At 35.0% G+C, this 16,879-nt stretch overlaps 1 protein-coding gene across 1 annotated transcript in view; it reads left to right on the forward strand.

The window, feature by feature from the left end:
* LOC133321405 (frizzled) overlaps positions 1-11,847 on the forward strand; it is a gene marked incomplete at its 5' end in the record, with an annotated part of 168,094 nt that extends 156,247 nt beyond the window's left edge. Inside the window, one exon of the mRNA XM_061530493.1 lies at positions 11,309-11,847. Within this exon, the coding sequence (XP_061386477.1) occupies positions 11,309-11,838 (530 nt within the window). The remainder of the gene's footprint in view (positions 1-11,308) is intronic.
* Positions 11,848-16,879: the final 5,032 nt, after the last annotated feature.

Below are 16,879 nucleotides of genomic sequence, written 5' to 3' on the forward strand. Positions count from 1 at the left end.
AGGAAATATTTTGGGCCTCAGGTTCTGTGGCTATTTTTTTTCTATAAGAAAAATTTTGGGATTCAGATTTCTTTGAGGTAATTTTTCAGTATCTCAAACGCTTTTCTACAGAAAAAAAATACGATATTTTATCTATCGTAAAATATTCGAGCTTGAAATTCCACCGTGGCTCATATGAGGCTAGATTTCTATAGAAAAACTTCAGGCCTCAGCCTTATCTGAGGCTATTTTTTCAATACAAATAATTCGGGCATCAAATATTATTATTTGGAGAAGCTTTTCAGAATTCTGATTATCCGCAGAAAAAATTAGGACATTTCCTCTAAAAGAATTTTATTGAGAACATACATTTATTATTTTTTTTTTCTTGTGCTGTTATCTGTAGAAATTTTCGATATTTTTATTTTTGATATTGATATCTAAACTCCATATCTTTCATTTACCTTTTACACAATTTTATGGGAATTTTATTGCAACGAAATCCCCCCATCAATTTAATAATAAAATTTATAACCTCAAAACAGATGTGGATATAATGGCTTTATAATGTCGATGAGCTTTCGTCAACTCTTTTGCTTGGAATATTATTATCTCCTGCGATAGACTTCTTGTCCGCTTATCAATGTTGTAAAAAACACACACACACACAAAAAGGAAAACACACATAAATTGTGGCTGATAATAATAAAAATATAAAACATAATAACCTAAAAACAGCAACAACAATAAAAGATGAGCCATCAAATGGCCGCCCTTTGATGTGGTGGCATATCTCTAGGTGGCGGTGTGGTGGTGTCGGTGGCCACCGCCGACCCATAATGTCTGTCTGTCGGTCGGTCCATAAATATTTGTTTAATGCAAATGTTTACACATCACCTCTTGTTCGATTCGGTTGCGCTCGTCAAGGGAATTGTTTATAAACAAATGACTGACTGGCTGACTCGCTGAATGCCTTCCTTTCTTTCAGTTCATTGTTGATATTTGATGTTGTTGCTGCCGTGTTTTATTGTTGTTTTTGTTGTGGTGTGTGGTGGCAAAAAGAAAGGGGTTTTTGTTGTGTGTGTTTGTGCGTTTACTTGCCACAAAACTACAACAAATTCAAACTTCCATTAAATAGCTGATGGCTATGCTGGCTACACAATCAAAGATCAAAAGAAATTTCTTTTGGTTTAGAAATAAAAACAAAAATATCAAAGACAATAACAGCAGTAATAAAATGGAAAATTGCAGATAAAATTCTATATTTAATTTGAAATTTCCATGAGGTTGTAATTGTATAGAGTAGATAATTGGTTTTGAATTTACTTTATGTTCGATAATTTATTTTAAATTTTATGATGATATTTGTTTAGGGGCTGATTGATTGGATCGATAATTGATGATTGAGACCTATTTTCATATAACAAAAAAATCGAACCTCAGTTTTTTTCGAGGCAATTATTTTATCTATAGAAAATAAAATTCCGGCCTCTGCTTCCTCTAAGTATATTTTTTTCTAGAAAGAAATTCGGCCTCAGCTTCATCAGATGCTTTTTCTTTCTACAGCGAAATATTCGTAACTCAGATTCCTCTGAGGCTATATTTTTATAGAAAAAATCGGGGCTTCAGCTTCATCTGAGCCTATTTATTCTATTAAAAAATGGGGCCTCGACTTTATATGAGTGTATTTTCTACATAAAAAAATATTGAGCTTCAAATACTGCGGCTATTTGTTCCTATAATAAAATTTGGGACCTCAGGACTGAAGCTGTTTTTTTTTTTCATACAAAAAACAGTAAGGAAAGTAGTAAAGTCGGACGGGGCCGACTATATGATACCCTTCACCACTTTGGGTTTATTCAACAGATGAATCCTAACCGACGTCACATTTTTAAAGGACCAATAAAATGGATCCATAAACATGTCATTCGGCAACCCATACTAAATTTTTCATTTGGTCAGATATAGAAGCTATATCTAAATCTGAACCGATTTTCAGGAAACTTAACACCCATGACTCTAGACTTAATTCAGTACGATGTGCCAAATTTCGTGGAAATCGAAAAATATATAGGGACTTTGGTGGACCCTTTACATTAAATCGGGCAAACATCTATGTGGGAGCTATATCTAAATCTGTACCGATTTTCACGAAACTTTGCACACATCATTCTAGACATAATTCATTACGCTGTGCCAAATTTCGTGAAAATCGAAAAATATATAGGGGCTTTGGTGCACCATTTACCTTAAATCGGACGAAAATATATATGGGAGCTATATCTAAATCGGCACCGATTTTCACGAAACTTAGCACACATCACTCTAGACTTCATTCCGTACGCTGTGCCAAATTTCGTTCAAATCGAAAGATACATAGGGACTTTGGTGGATCATTTACCCTTAAATCGGACGAAGTTATATACGGGAGCTATATCTAAATCTGAACCGATTTTCACAAAACTTACAACACATCATTCTAGACCTTATTCATTACGCTGTGTCAAAATTTGTGCAAATCAAAACTTTTCCAGGGACTTTAGTGGACTATTTTCCTAAAATCGGGAGAAACAATATATGGGAGCTATATATATATATATATATATTTGAACCGATTTTCACGAAACTTAGCACACGTCATTCTAAACCTAATTCATTACGCCGTGCCAAATTTCGTGCAAATCGAAAGATATATAGGGACTTTGGTGCACCATTTACATAAAATCGAACGAAACTATATATGGGAGCTGTATCTAAATCTGCACCGATTTTTCCCAATTTCAGTAGGGTTCGTTCTTGGCCCAAAATAAGTGATCTATGCCAACTTTCATCCAATTCGGATCATAAATGCGACCTGTACTTTGTTTACAATTTAAAATAGACAGACAGACGGACGGACGGACATGCATAAATCGACTTAGAAAGTAATTCTATGGATATTCTCAAAAGGAACCATGTGTCTATCTCGATTCCTTTTGCCTGTTACAAACATATGCACAAAGACATAATACCCTGTACCACAGTTTGGTGAAGGGTTTTAAAAATCTGGGTCTCAGCTTTGAGGCTATTTTTTCTACCAAAAAATTTTGGACCTCAACTTCTGGTGCTATTGTTTCCTATAGAAAAAAGTTCGAGCTTTATATTCTGATGCTATATTTTTCCATAGAAAAAATTCGGACCTCAGCTTGTGAGGCTATTTTTTTATGGAAAAAAATCGGGTCTCATATTCTGAGGCTGTTTTTTTTTTTCTTTAGAAAAAAATCGAAATTCTGCATTTGAGGCTATTAATATCTGTTGAAAAAAATGGGCCTAAGTTTCTGCGGTTTTTTTCATTATGATGGAACCCCTCTTTAATTGTCATTATCACGTCGTCATTCATTTGTTTCCACATTTTCATTGTCATAGTTTTATTTTCCTCTTTGTTGTTATTGTTGTTGTTTTTTTTTTTCGTTTATCAAATTAAGCAATTATGACATTGTTAAGACGTCGTCATCGTTATCTTGGTCTTGGGAATGTAATAACGCTCATCCACAGCGTGGTGTTAGCCAGGCACCACCAAAACCAAGGCGTTTAGTTGTTTTTATCTCCTTGTTTCTTTTTTCTTCGTTTCTTCTTTAAGCTGTGGCTATAATTGTCACAACGTTTTTTTGACGTTCCACCAGCTTAAATTGTTATTTTTTAAGCGTTTTTTTTTTGTCTTCATCTTTTTAACACCAGAAACATGTTGCGGTGAGTAATAAACCAAGTTAACAGCCAACCAGTCAACTGGACAATTCAGTCTAAACACCAACCCCATTTAACCAAAACTGTCAACACTAATGAAGAGTTTTTAACCAAAATAGATATAAATCTCACACCAAAACACACACACATACATATGTAGGTATGTATGTACACAACCCAGTTGAGATGACAAATGTTTGCTATGTATGATTTGTAGTTAATTTTGTTGTTATTGTTGTAGTTGTTATTTTACTTAATAGGCATTCTTGGAAGAATTTTAGAATTTCTATTTTATTTTTTTTATAAGAAAAATATTAGAAATGTTTTTTTTTTGGTTAACGAAAAAACTTGACAAACAGGTGTTAATGCGGGGTCTGAGGTAATGAGAGGTTGGAAAATTCAAATTTTTAGAAATTTTATTATGGGAACGAAAAAAATTGTTGAACGAGGAACTCTTGAAGGTACTCTGCAATGGGACAACCTATGGGAGCTATATCTAAATCAGGACCGATTTTCACGAAACTTGGCAGACATCATTCTAGGCTCAATTCAGTACGTTATGCTAAATTTCGTGCAAATCGAAAGATATATAGGGACTTTGGGGCAACATTTACATTAAATCGGACGAAACTATTATGGGAGCTATATAGAAATCTGGACCTATTTTCTCGAAACTTGACAGACATCACTCTAGGCTTAATTCAGTACGATATGTCAAATTTCGTGCAAATCGAAAGACATATGGGGACTTTGGGGCACCATTTACATGAAATCGGACGAAACTATATATGGGAGCTATATCTTAATCTGGTCCGATTTTCACGAAACTTGGCAGACATAATTCTAGACTCAATTCAGTACGTTATACCAAATTTGGTGCAAATCGAAAGATATATAGGGACTTTGGTGCACCATTTACAGGAAATCGGACGAAACTATATATGGGAGCTAAATCTAAATCTGGACCGATTTTCACGAAACTTGGCACATATCATTCTAGACCTAAATGATTAGGCTGTACCAAATTTCGTGCAAATCGAGAGATATATAGGGACCGTTTACATTAAATCGGTAAAATATATATATGGGAGCTATTTCTAAATCTGAACCGATTCTTCCCAATTTCAATAGGGTTCGTCCTTGGGCCGAATAAGTGACCTATGCCAAATTTCATCCAATTCGGATCATAAATGCGACCTGTACTTTGTTTACAATTTAACATGCACAGACAGACGGACGGACGGACGGACATGCATAAATCGACTTAGAAAGTGATTCTATGCATATTCTCAAAAGGAACCATGGGTCTATCTCGATTATTTTTGCCTGTTACATACATATGCACAAAGACATAATACCCTGTACCACAGTGTGGTGAAGGGTATTAAAAGGCTCAGAGGAAGCTGAGAAAAAAATAGCCTCAGCAACTGAGTTTCGAATTAGATTTTTTTATACGAAAACATACCCTCAGATGAATTGGAAACTCGAGTCTCAGCCGCAGTAGCTGAAGATGAGGCCTCAAATTTTTGTTATTGGAAAATAGCCTCAGACGATGTTGAGGCCCCGAATTATTTTCTATAGAAAAAATATCCTCAGTCGAAGTTACGGCCATATTTTTTTCATATTCATATTTCTTCTATAGAAAAAAAACACACTTAGGTATTGATTTTTTATAAAAAAAAGCCTCATACGAAGCTGAGGTTCCGAACGTTTTTCTGTACGCAAAAAATTGCCTGGGATGAAGCTGAGGCTCGATTTTTTCCATAAAAAAAGTTTATTTTTTAAGATTTTTTCTATAGAAAAAAGCTATTTCTTTTAAAATAAAATCGATAACTTTTTTGGACCTCAGTTTCACAGGCATTTTTATACCCTTCACCACACTGTGGTACAGGGTATTATGTCTTTGTGCATATGTTTGTAACAGGCAAAATGAAAACGAGATAGACACATGGTTCCTTTTGAGAATATGCATAGAATCACTTTCTAAGTCGATTTATGCATGTCCCTCCGTCCGTCTGTCTGTCTGTGCATGTTAAATTGTAAACAAAGTACAGGTCGCATTTATGATCCGAATTGGATGAAATTTGGCATAGGTCACTTATTCGGCCCAAGGACGAACCCTATTGAAATTGGGAAAATCGGTTCAGATTTAGATATAGCTCCCATATATATATTTAACCGATTTAATGTAAACAGTCCCTATATATCTTTCGATTTGCCCGAAATTTGGTACAGCCTAATCATTTAGGTCTAGAATTATGTCTGCCAAGTTTCGTGAAAATCGGTCCAGATTTAGATATAGCTTCCATATATAGTTTCGTCCGATTTCATGTAAATGGTGCACCAAAGTCCCTATAAATCTTTCGATTTGCACGAAATTTGGCATAACGTACTGAATTAAGCCTAGAGAGATGTCTGCCAAGTTTCGAGAAAATCGGTCCAGATTTCTATATAGCTCCCATATATAGTTTCGTCCGATTTCATGTAAATGGTGCCCCAAAGTCCCAATATATCTTTCGATTTGCACGAAATTTGGCATAACGTACTGCATTAAGCCTAGAGTGATGTCTGCCAAGTTTCGAGAAAATCGGTCCAGATTTAGATATAGCTCCCATATATAGTTTCGTCCAATTTCATGTAAATGGTGCACCAAAGTCGCTATATATCTTTCGATTTGCACGAAATTTGGCATAACGTAAAAAAAGCCCCAGACAAAGTTGTAGCCCCGCTAATTTGTTTCTATAAAAAAAAGCCTGAGGTCCCGATTTTTTCTAAAGAAAAGGAAGCTGAGGCCTAAAATGTTTGTCTTTGGAAAAAAGAGCCTAAGACAAAGCTGAACAGCCGTTTCTATTTCTATCGATATAGGCGATTCAGATCGCCTATGAAGAATCATTTCCCTCATCTATAGAGGCTACCTTCAGCACGCATGTAAATTGACTACCTTCATCTATAAAGGCTTCCCTCGGTTCGTCCTTATAAACTGCCTTGAATTTGCAGGAGAGACTCCTTTTCAAATCGTCTATAGGAACTCCCATTAGTTCGTCCTTAGAGACCACCTTTCAGTTCGTCTATAGAGATGCCGTTGAACATATCCATGGATAGTAGTGACTTTCTTCTACTCATCTATAGTAAAGACTCCCTGCAGTTCGTAGATAGTATTGACTAACTTCAGTTCATCTGTAGTAGAGAACCCCTTCAGCTCGTTGATAGTAGTGACCCCCTTCAGATCGTTCATAGTAGAAGACCCTCTTAAGCTCATCGATGTTAGTGACAGACTCCCTGCAGTTCGTAGATAGTATTGACTAACTTCAGTTCATCTGTAGTAGAGAACCCCTTCAGCTCGTTGATAGTAGTGACCCCCTTCAGATCGTTCATAGTAGAAGACCCTCTTAAGCTCATCGATGTTAGTGACCGCCTTCAGCTCGTCTATAGTAGTGACCGCCTTCAGCTCGTCTATAGTAGCTTCAGCTCGTTAAGAATAGATCGCCATCAGCTCGTAAAAAGAAAAGACCACCTTCAGCTTGTATATAGCAGTTACTCCCTTCAGTTCATCTATAGTAGAGACCCTTTCAGTTCGTCGATAACAGTGACCCTCATAATTAGTGACCACTTGAGGTCGTCGATAGCAGGTACTCCCTTCAGCTCATCTATAGTAGAGATCCCTATCAGCTAATTGATAGTAGTAACTCTATTCAACTCTTTGACAGCAGCGACCCCCTTCAGTTCATCAATAGTACTGTCCACCTTCATAGTAGAGACTCCCTGTAGCTCGTCTATAGAAAAATACCTCTCAATTGAGTCCGAATTTTATTTCTATAGAAAAAAATGTATATGTTTTCTTTATCTCCCCTTGTTTTTCTATCTCTGTCATTACGGTAGCTGTTTAATTCGTCTGTTATAAATTAAGCTTCCCCCCACCTCCCTATCAACTCCAATTTCAATCAGCTTGTAATCGCTTTATCTTTGATCGTTTATCAGTAGCTTGATTTGTGTGTTCGGAAAACAATATCTGTGTGGTGGATTGGAGGTATGGGGACGTGACGACTACCAGTTTGCACCTGCTAAAATTACAAGGGTCCGTCCATCACATCATGGATTCCTCCTTTTTATGTCCTCTCAAATCAAGTTGGAAATCTGTTTTTAAAATTACACAAGAAAACAAAAAAGAAATTGAAACTGAATGCAAAAATCGTCAATGCAAAAAAATGTAAGGCGACATAAACAAGAAACCTGAAAACTTAAAACGTCAACGACAGCGCACACAAAAGAAAATGTGAATGACGTGGAGGAACAAAAGGAAGGGAGACGAAAACAAAAGAAAACGAAAAACGACAGCATATTCTTTTTCGAAGAACAATAATAAATGTTAAACAGCTTATCATGTCCTGTGAGGAGGAGAGATGAGACCAGAGAAGGACGTGGAAAACGACAGGAATAAAACGCAAAGGAAGCTACGGACAATAAGACAAGGTTTTATGGTTGGCAAGAAAGAAACAAGTTTACAATTTCGTGGCCAATTTTGTGTGACAATCTTCAGCAGAGGCAGAATGGCTCCGCCAAAGATGCTGCTGTGGCTGTCACTATCGTGGCCAAGTTGTCTTTCTGTTTTAGCCTCAGCAAAAAGAAACTGAAACTGAATTAAGTTGGCCAGCAGCAGCAGCAGCAACCAGCCGAGGAAGAATAAATAAAGAAATCCAATGAAAATAAAAACGCCAGCCCAAAGCAACGAAAATGCCAAAACGGATGATGAGGATTCGTCGTCGTCGTCTTCGTTCTTCATTCTTCGTTGCACACCACCAGTTGCTCTGCGACAAATGCCACTCAAAGAAGTGGCGGCCGGCCGGGAGTTGAATGTAAATCCTGGCATTAACAACCCCAATGGAGACAGACAGACGGACAAACATTATGGCCACCATAAATTGTAGTAACTGGAGGGGAAGAGCTGCGGGACCGAGGGAACAACAATTGTCTTATTGTCTTGCCGAATACACAATGGTCGGCCAACCTCCTCACGTACAACTTAAAGCAGATGATGCAGTCAGGCAATCATCATCCATTTGAGAGTGGCCATAATCATCGGCATCTGAATCAACATCATTATCCTTATCATCATCCTCATCATCGTTCTGATGATGACGATGATTATCGTCATCATTTTCCTCCTCATCATAATGGTATGTTGCATATGCGTGTTGCAATGCTGTTGTTACCACTTCGTTCATGATTGCATCATAGCCAGGCAAGCAAGCGGCCGGGCAGGCATTCAGTCAGCAAGTGCCTAACTGGCTGGAAGGCAACAATCTCCTGGATGGCTGGCATCTTCCAACACGTTTTCCCCTCTACTCTCCCCTTCATTTTTTTTCAAAAATGTTTACTGCGCTAAGTCGTTGTTGACAACACTAGCCAGAGACAATTATTGTCGGAACGAGAAGCAGCAGCAGGAGGATGAGCCATGTTTTGTGGCCAATAATGATGACGATTGTGATGATACCTTTATGAGACTATGGAGTTGTTTTTTATCTCCTTTTTCCACTTCTTTTTTGTTTTGAGTTCACAAATTGATGATGAAGCTTCAGCTGCCGAGGTGTGATGATGTTGATTGGCAAAACTGACTGGCTGACTGACAGACAGACAGACATTCGGACAAATGAAGCAGAAACGGCCGAACCTTGGGGAACAAAATTAAAGGCTTGGTACCTTTTTTCGATGACAATAAGGAAATAATTATTTACTGATGAGATATTACGTGCGGGATTGCGGATCAATAAGGGGAAAAAAGGTCAGGAAAATTATTTGGCTTCTCTGTACCAAGCTCCCTAACTGAGGTATTTTTTCTATAGGAAATTCCACACAGTTCGAACGATTTTTTCCCTAGTAGCAGAGGTATATATTACTAAGAAAATTAGCTCAAGGAGTCTCTATTATCTACGAGCTGAAGGGAGTCGCTACTATCTACGACCTAAAGGGTGTCTCTATTATAGACGAGCTTCAGGGAGTCGCTACTATCTACGAGCAGGAGGGGATCTCTACTATAGATGAGCCGAAGTGAGTCTCTACTATAGATGAGCTGAAGGGAACCGATACAACCTACGAGCTGAAGGGGATCTCCACTATAGATGAGCTGAAAGGAGTCTCTACTATAGATTAGCTGACACTCCCTTCCGCTCATCTATAATAGAGACCCCCCCAAAATAGATGAGCGGAAGGGAGTGTCTACTATAGATGAGCTGAAGGAACGACTTACTTGAAATCTCTATAGACGATTCGCTGATAGTCTTTATCTCTCCTTGGAAAAGTTGAAGGAAGGTTCTATAGACAAGGTAAAAGGAGTCTCTATAGAGGATCTGAAGGGAGTCTCCAAAATGGAACTGAAAGGAATCTTCGTGTGTTAACAGAGGGTGTATCTATAGGCGACAATATCCGCAATAGAGTTTTAAGTAGAGAAAATAAATCAGGACCTCAGGTATATATACATAAAAATCGAGGCCTCAGCTACGTCTATTTGTTCGTATAGAAAAAAATTCGCGAGTCACAGCTTTCGTATGGGAAAAAATCGGGACATCAGCTACGACTGAGGCAATTTTTTTTTGTCTTTTTTTTGATAGAAATAAATTCGTCACCTCAGCTTCGTCCAAGGCTATTATTTTGTATAGAAAAAAAAATCAGGTCCTCATATACAGAGGCTATACAGAGTCATGGGAGCCTATTTTTTTCTTCGTCGGAAGCTATTATTCCGTATAGAAAAAATCGGAGACTTAGCTTCGTCAAAAGCTATTTTTTTTTTTTTTGAATAGAAAAAAATCGAACCCTCAGTTTCGTCTATTTTTTTTATAGAAAAAATCCGGGACTCAGCTTCCTCTGGGGCTATTCTTTTGTATAGAAAATCATTCGGAGCCTCAGCATCGTATGAGGCTATTTTTCTATAGAAAAAAAATCTCGGATCCTGAGCTTCGTCAGAGGCGTTTTTCTATAAAAATAATCGGTAGCTCAGCTTCCTATGAGACTATTTTTAGTACAAAAAAAATAATTCGTTCGTAAAGCTCCTTCGTATAGTCTCAGCTTCATATGAGGCTATTTTTTGTATAGAAAAAAACTTCGCGAGCCACAGCATTATATGAAGTAATTTTTTCGTAAAATCCGGCAGCCTCAGCTTCCTCTGAGATTATTTTTTTTTTTATAGAAAAAATCGGAGTCGTAACTTCGTCTGAGGCTATTTTTTATAGAAAAAATTACGGCTACTTTTTTCTATAGAAAAAAATCGTGCCACCGTTTCTGAGGCTTCTGAAGCTATTTCTATATTTTTTATACCTGATTCTATAGAAAGAAAATGGTGTCTCCGTTTCTGAGGCTATTTTTAAAATTGAGACCTCAGATTCTGAGACTATTTTTGGATAAATAAGCTCCTTGATTTGTGAATCTATTTTCCTTGTTGAAAAAATCTGGTCTTTTGAGGCTAGTTTTTTCAATGGAATTTTTTGCCCTTTAAAAATTGAGCATCTACTTCGTCTGAGGCTATTTTTTGTAAACAAAAATCTTTCATTTTTATATCCTTTTTTAATGATTATATTAATCTCCTCTAATAATTTTCTTCCCTCTTCCCTTGCAGGTGACATCTTATCCGGCGTGTGTTTCGTTGGTCAATTGGATACCCATTCCTTGGGCGTATTCCTCATCCTACCCCTCTGCATTTATCTCTCCATCGGAGCCCTCTTCCTGCTAGCTGGCTTTATATCACTCTTCCGCATTCGTACCGTTATGAAAACTGATGGCAAACGGACCGACAAACTGGAACGCCTTATGATGCGTATTGGATTCTTCTCAGGCCTATTCATCCTACCCGCCTTAGGCTACCTCGGTTGTCTCTTCTACGAATATTATTATTTCGATGAATGGATGGTACAGTGGCATCGTGATATATGTCGCCCCTTTTCAATACCTTGCCCCCTACCAAGGCCAGATGGTTCCGAGTCGAGGCCTATTTTCCAAATTTATATGGTGAAATATTTGTGTTCAATGTTGGTCGGTGTGACATCGAGTGTGTGGTTATATTCCAGTAAGACAGTGGTAAGTTGGCGTAATTTTGTCGAGAAGCTGCAGGGGAAGGAGACAAGGACAAGGGGGCAGGCGTATGTGTAAAATGGAGGAGGAGGAGAGAAAATTGAATGCAAAAAACAAGGTTTTAGTTTTTAAGGTAATTTAATAATAAGAAATGCCGAATGGCAGTTTAATAGTGAATAGTGCAGTTTTTTGTTGCTGTTGTAATAATTTGTAAAATATGATGACCCCCCTCCCCCACTCACTTACGACACAGCGAGAAATGCTAACGCAAAGTTTCTACCTAGAAGAAAATGAAAAATAACAAACACAAAGCAATTGAGTGCTCAAATTTTAGAGAATAAAAAAAATTATTTGTTTCACTTCACCTATTTTCAATACACGAATAAAAAAAATTAAAAATAGTTTCAGTTTTCAGAATTACATTTTTTTCTATGCAAGGAATTATTTTTAAATTCAACAAAACCAGTTTTCAATTCGTTTCGTCAATTCTAATTTCCAATAATATTTTAATTCAATGTAAATGGGAAGCGTATAAGTAATATTAATTAACAATTACAAAAATTACCTCGGAAACTGAGGTTGAGTATTTGTCTATTGGAAAAATCAGCATCGGAGGATGACATCTTTCTATAGAAAAAATTTGCTCATTGTCGGAAGTTGAATGTTTTCCATGAAAAAATTAATTAAGAAGCTGACGTTTAATTTTTTCCATGGAGAACAATTTGTTTATTTGCTGGCCCTAATTTTTTCTGAGACCTGGGACTCCGAATTTAATATTAAAAATCCTTAAACATTTAATTTGATTTCATCTATTAAAAAGTCCTTATAAATTATATTTTTCGAAGTTTTTTCCTTGAAAAAAGACCTCAGAAACAGAGTTTATATTTTCCGTACGATGTAGCGTATTAGTAATTTTAATACCCAAGACTACATGGCGTACAATGTATGCCTGCTTTAATGTTACTTATACGCAACAACCCTCAGAAACTGAGCTCGATTTTTTCTCACAAAAAATACTGCATTTACAGCTGTGGTTTCCAAAGAAAAAAATATAAGCTCTGAGGTTCGGAGCGTATGAGTAATATGGTAATTAGTGTATATAATACGTCACAGGGTATTTCGAATTAAAATTACTAATACGCTCCCTTTGCACCTGGTGAGAAAAACTTTATTTTTGTGTGGGGTTATTCTGATGTTTTGAATGTATTCAAAATTTTTTCTATAAAATAGAATTAACTCAGAAACTACGAATTAATTTTTTTTCCATGGAGAAAAATTAGCTTATTTGCTGACCTTAATTTTTTTTTTGAGACCCCGAACTCCGAATTTAATATTAGAATATATTTAGCGATTAATTTTGATTTCGTCGATTAAAAAAAATTATACTATATATTTTTTGAATTTTTCTGGAGACCACATTGCGTATTATGTATGTATGTCTGCTTTAATGTTACTTATACGCAACAAACCTCAGAAACTGAGATCGACTTTTTCTCACCAAAATACTGCATTTGCAGCTATGTTTTCTAAAGAAAAAAAGATAAATTCTGAGGTTCGGAGCGTATGAGTAATATGGTAACTAATATATATCATACGTCACAGGGTATTTCGAATTAAAATTACTAATACGCTCCTTCTGCGCTTAGTGGGCAAAATGTAATTTTTATGTGGGGTTATTTTGGTACCATTAACGTATATGTGGCAAATTTTCCCATTAAACTTGATTTTAGGTGGTTGATAACAATGAAAGAACTATTCTACGGAAAATTTTACTATCGGTCACCGAAGAAAGAAAATCTGTAGATATAATAGATATCAATAAAAAATCGACAAGAAATTGAGGTTAAAAAAATATTTTTTATTTGGCTTTCTTGGACGACTCGGTGCCAAATTTTCCGATTAAACTTCAATTTAGGTGGTTGATACCAATGAAAGAAATATTCTACATAAAATTTCACTATGGGTCACCAAAGACAGGTAATCGGTAGACTTAATAGATGTCACTAAAAATCGACAGGAAATAAAGGTTAAACATATATATTTTTAATTTGGTACTTTGAGTGAAGAAGTGTCATATATTCCCATAAAACTTCATCTTAGAATGTAAGCACAATGGAATGAAATATTCTACACGGAATTTTATAAGAGGTCACCAAAGAGGTCGAGGTTGAAGGTATATTGGAACTCCCTCAAATTTCGATAACAAATGGGAAATCAAAAATAATTTGAAATTGTTGGGTTATTTTGCCTTTATGGGGCGACTCGACAACAAAAATTCCTATTAAACTACATTTTAGGCAATTGATATCAATGAGTTAAATATTCTACACAAAATTTCACTATAGGTCACCGAAGAACCCGAATTTGTAGGTATAAGAGATATCGCTCAAATATCGATAATATGTTGGGATACAAAAATAATTTGAAAATTTTGAGTTATTTTGGCATTTTCGGCGAATTAGTCCAAAAATCCCCTTTAAATTTTATTTTAGGCGATTGATACCTATGAAAGAATTATTCTACACAGAATTTCATTATAGGTCGCCGAAGATCTCAAATCTGTTGATATGGTATGTGCCACTAATAACTCAACATCAAAATGAGTTAATGTTATTTTTCAAATTTAGGGTAATCACAGATTTTAAAATTTTGGGTTAATTTCGTACATTGGGCGAAAATTCCCATAAACTTCTATTTTAGGTTCTTGATACCAGAGAACGAAATATTCTACATAAAATTTCACTATAGCTTACCGAAGAACGAAAAGCTGTAGCTATGATAGATGTTAGTGAAAAATCGTTAACAAATTGGGTTAATTTTAGTTTAGTTACAGGGTGCGTATTAGTATTATTAATTCAAAGACTACCCTGACCTATGATGTATACCTGTTGTGATGTTACTTATACGCTCCAATATTTACATCGAACTTCGTTCTAGATGGTTGATGTCAATGAACGCAATATTCTACATAAAATTTCACTAAGGGTCACCAAAGAACCGAAATCTGTAGATGCAAAACATACCATTGAAAAATCAATTACAATTTGGGGTAATCACAGATTTTAAAATGTTGGGTTAATTTTGTACTTTGGGCGAAAATTCCCATAAAGTTCTATTTCAGGTTCTTGATACCAGAGAACGATATTCTACACAAAATTTCACTACGGGTCACTGAAGAAACGAAATTTGTAGATGCAATAGATATCATTGAAAAATCAATTACAATTTGGGGTAATACAAAATTTTAACATTTTGGGTTCATTTGGTACTTTGAGCGAAAATTCCCCTAAAATTCCATTTTAGGTTCTTGATATCAAAGAACGAAATATTCTACATAAAATTTCACTATGGGTCACCGAAGAAACCAAATCTGTAGCTATGATAGATATCTGTAAAAAATCGATAACAAATTGGGTTAATTTTTCGTGCACAGGGTGCGTATTAGTATTATTAATTCCCAATGACGTCCATGGCGTATGTTATATGATATTACTTATACGCTAGATGGTCGAAGTCAATAAAATACATATTCTACTCTAAATTTTACTATGGGTCACCGAAGAAACGAAATTAGTAGGTACAATAGATATCATTGAAAATCAATTACAATTTGGGGTAATCAAAATTTTTTACATTCTGGGTTAATTTTGTTCTTTGGTCAAAATATTCCATAAAATTCCATTTTAAGTTCATGATACCAAAGAACAAAATATTCTGCACAATATTTCACTATGGGTCACCGAAGAAACGAAATCTGTAGCTATGATAGATATGTGTGAAAAATCGGTGACAAATTGGGTTAATTTTTCATACACAGGGTGCGTATTAGTATTATTATTTCACAGACCTCCCTGGCGTATGATGTATGATATTACTTATACGCTCCAATATTAATATTATTTAAATTGCATTTTTATATTTTCTTTAACAACGAATTGATATTGAAAACTGGAAACTATTTTTTCTCAATTTTGATTCTATTCTATGATATATTTCTAAATTATAGTTTTTAGGGAAACATATATTTTATTTAAGTTTAACATGAGTACAGCCAAAGTTTTAATTTAATTGTAAAATGTTAAAAGAAAAAAATTACAAAAAACACAACAACAAATATTTATATTTAAAAGCAGAATTAAAATATTTGAAACTACTTGTTAGGAGAGGTCAATAGGGAAATTTTCAGAACAAAAAAGGAAATAAAAAATGGATCATTTATGTATGATTTTCAAAAACAGGACATAAAATTGAATTTGTTAGTTCTAAATTTTTAAGGTTCCTCTAAAAAAAAATATGGAATTCCAGAATCTTGAAGAACAGAATTTCCCTTGAACTTCAAAATTGTTTTCGTTCCTGAAAATCTTCCCTTCGCCTTCAGCGTAAATGTGAGTCAACTAACATTAATATTAGGTTTAAATTCTTAACATTTTCTGTTTTAGAATCGCTAACTTAAGTTTAGGATTTCTTTTCTGTAAATAGTTATTAGCTTTAAGTTAATTATTATTATGTATTTGACAAATGTAATATTTTTTCTGCTCTTTGTTCTCCAATTGAGTCCTCTTTACATTAAGGCTTAAATATTAAGTTTTTTATAAATAATTAGCAACGAAACAAAAAATAATAAGTACTATACAAAGAAATAACAAACTTTTGTTAATAATTTCTGCTAACAATTTTATTTAAGAAAATAATTTTTAGAATAGCGATCTTTTTGTTTATAAGTTTTAAAAAAAGCTTTATATGTGCCGATTTATGTTTTTATGTTAAAAAAAAAATAAATATTTTTTATACGATGTCGAGAAATAAAACCAATAATGAAAGAAAATTTTGGTAAATAGAAAAGGAAAAAAAACTAAGGAAAAGTTGTTGAGATGTTTAGAAAATGTATCCCCTTTTAAAAAAAATATATTAGATTGGAGAAAAAGAAATTCATTTTTTTTTTCGGCAGGTGGCAAATCGCAATCCTCCAAAATCGCAATTTTCTAAATCACTTGTAATGGTTGACGTATTAGTAATATTAATTTAAATATCCCCTGGGGCGTATGAATTATGTTGCAAATTGCCTTTCTTTACATTACTCATACGCTCCAAAATCTTGAGTTTTATTATACCCACAATT

The sequence above is a fragment of the Musca vetustissima genome, unplaced genomic scaffold (genome assembly GCF_032173495.1).
Source record: "Musca vetustissima isolate MV318-11 ecotype Yass unplaced genomic scaffold, APGP_CSIRO_Mvet_v1 utg17259, whole genome shotgun sequence".
In the NCBI taxonomy this organism is placed as follows: domain Eukaryota; kingdom Metazoa; phylum Arthropoda; class Insecta; order Diptera; family Muscidae; genus Musca; species Musca vetustissima.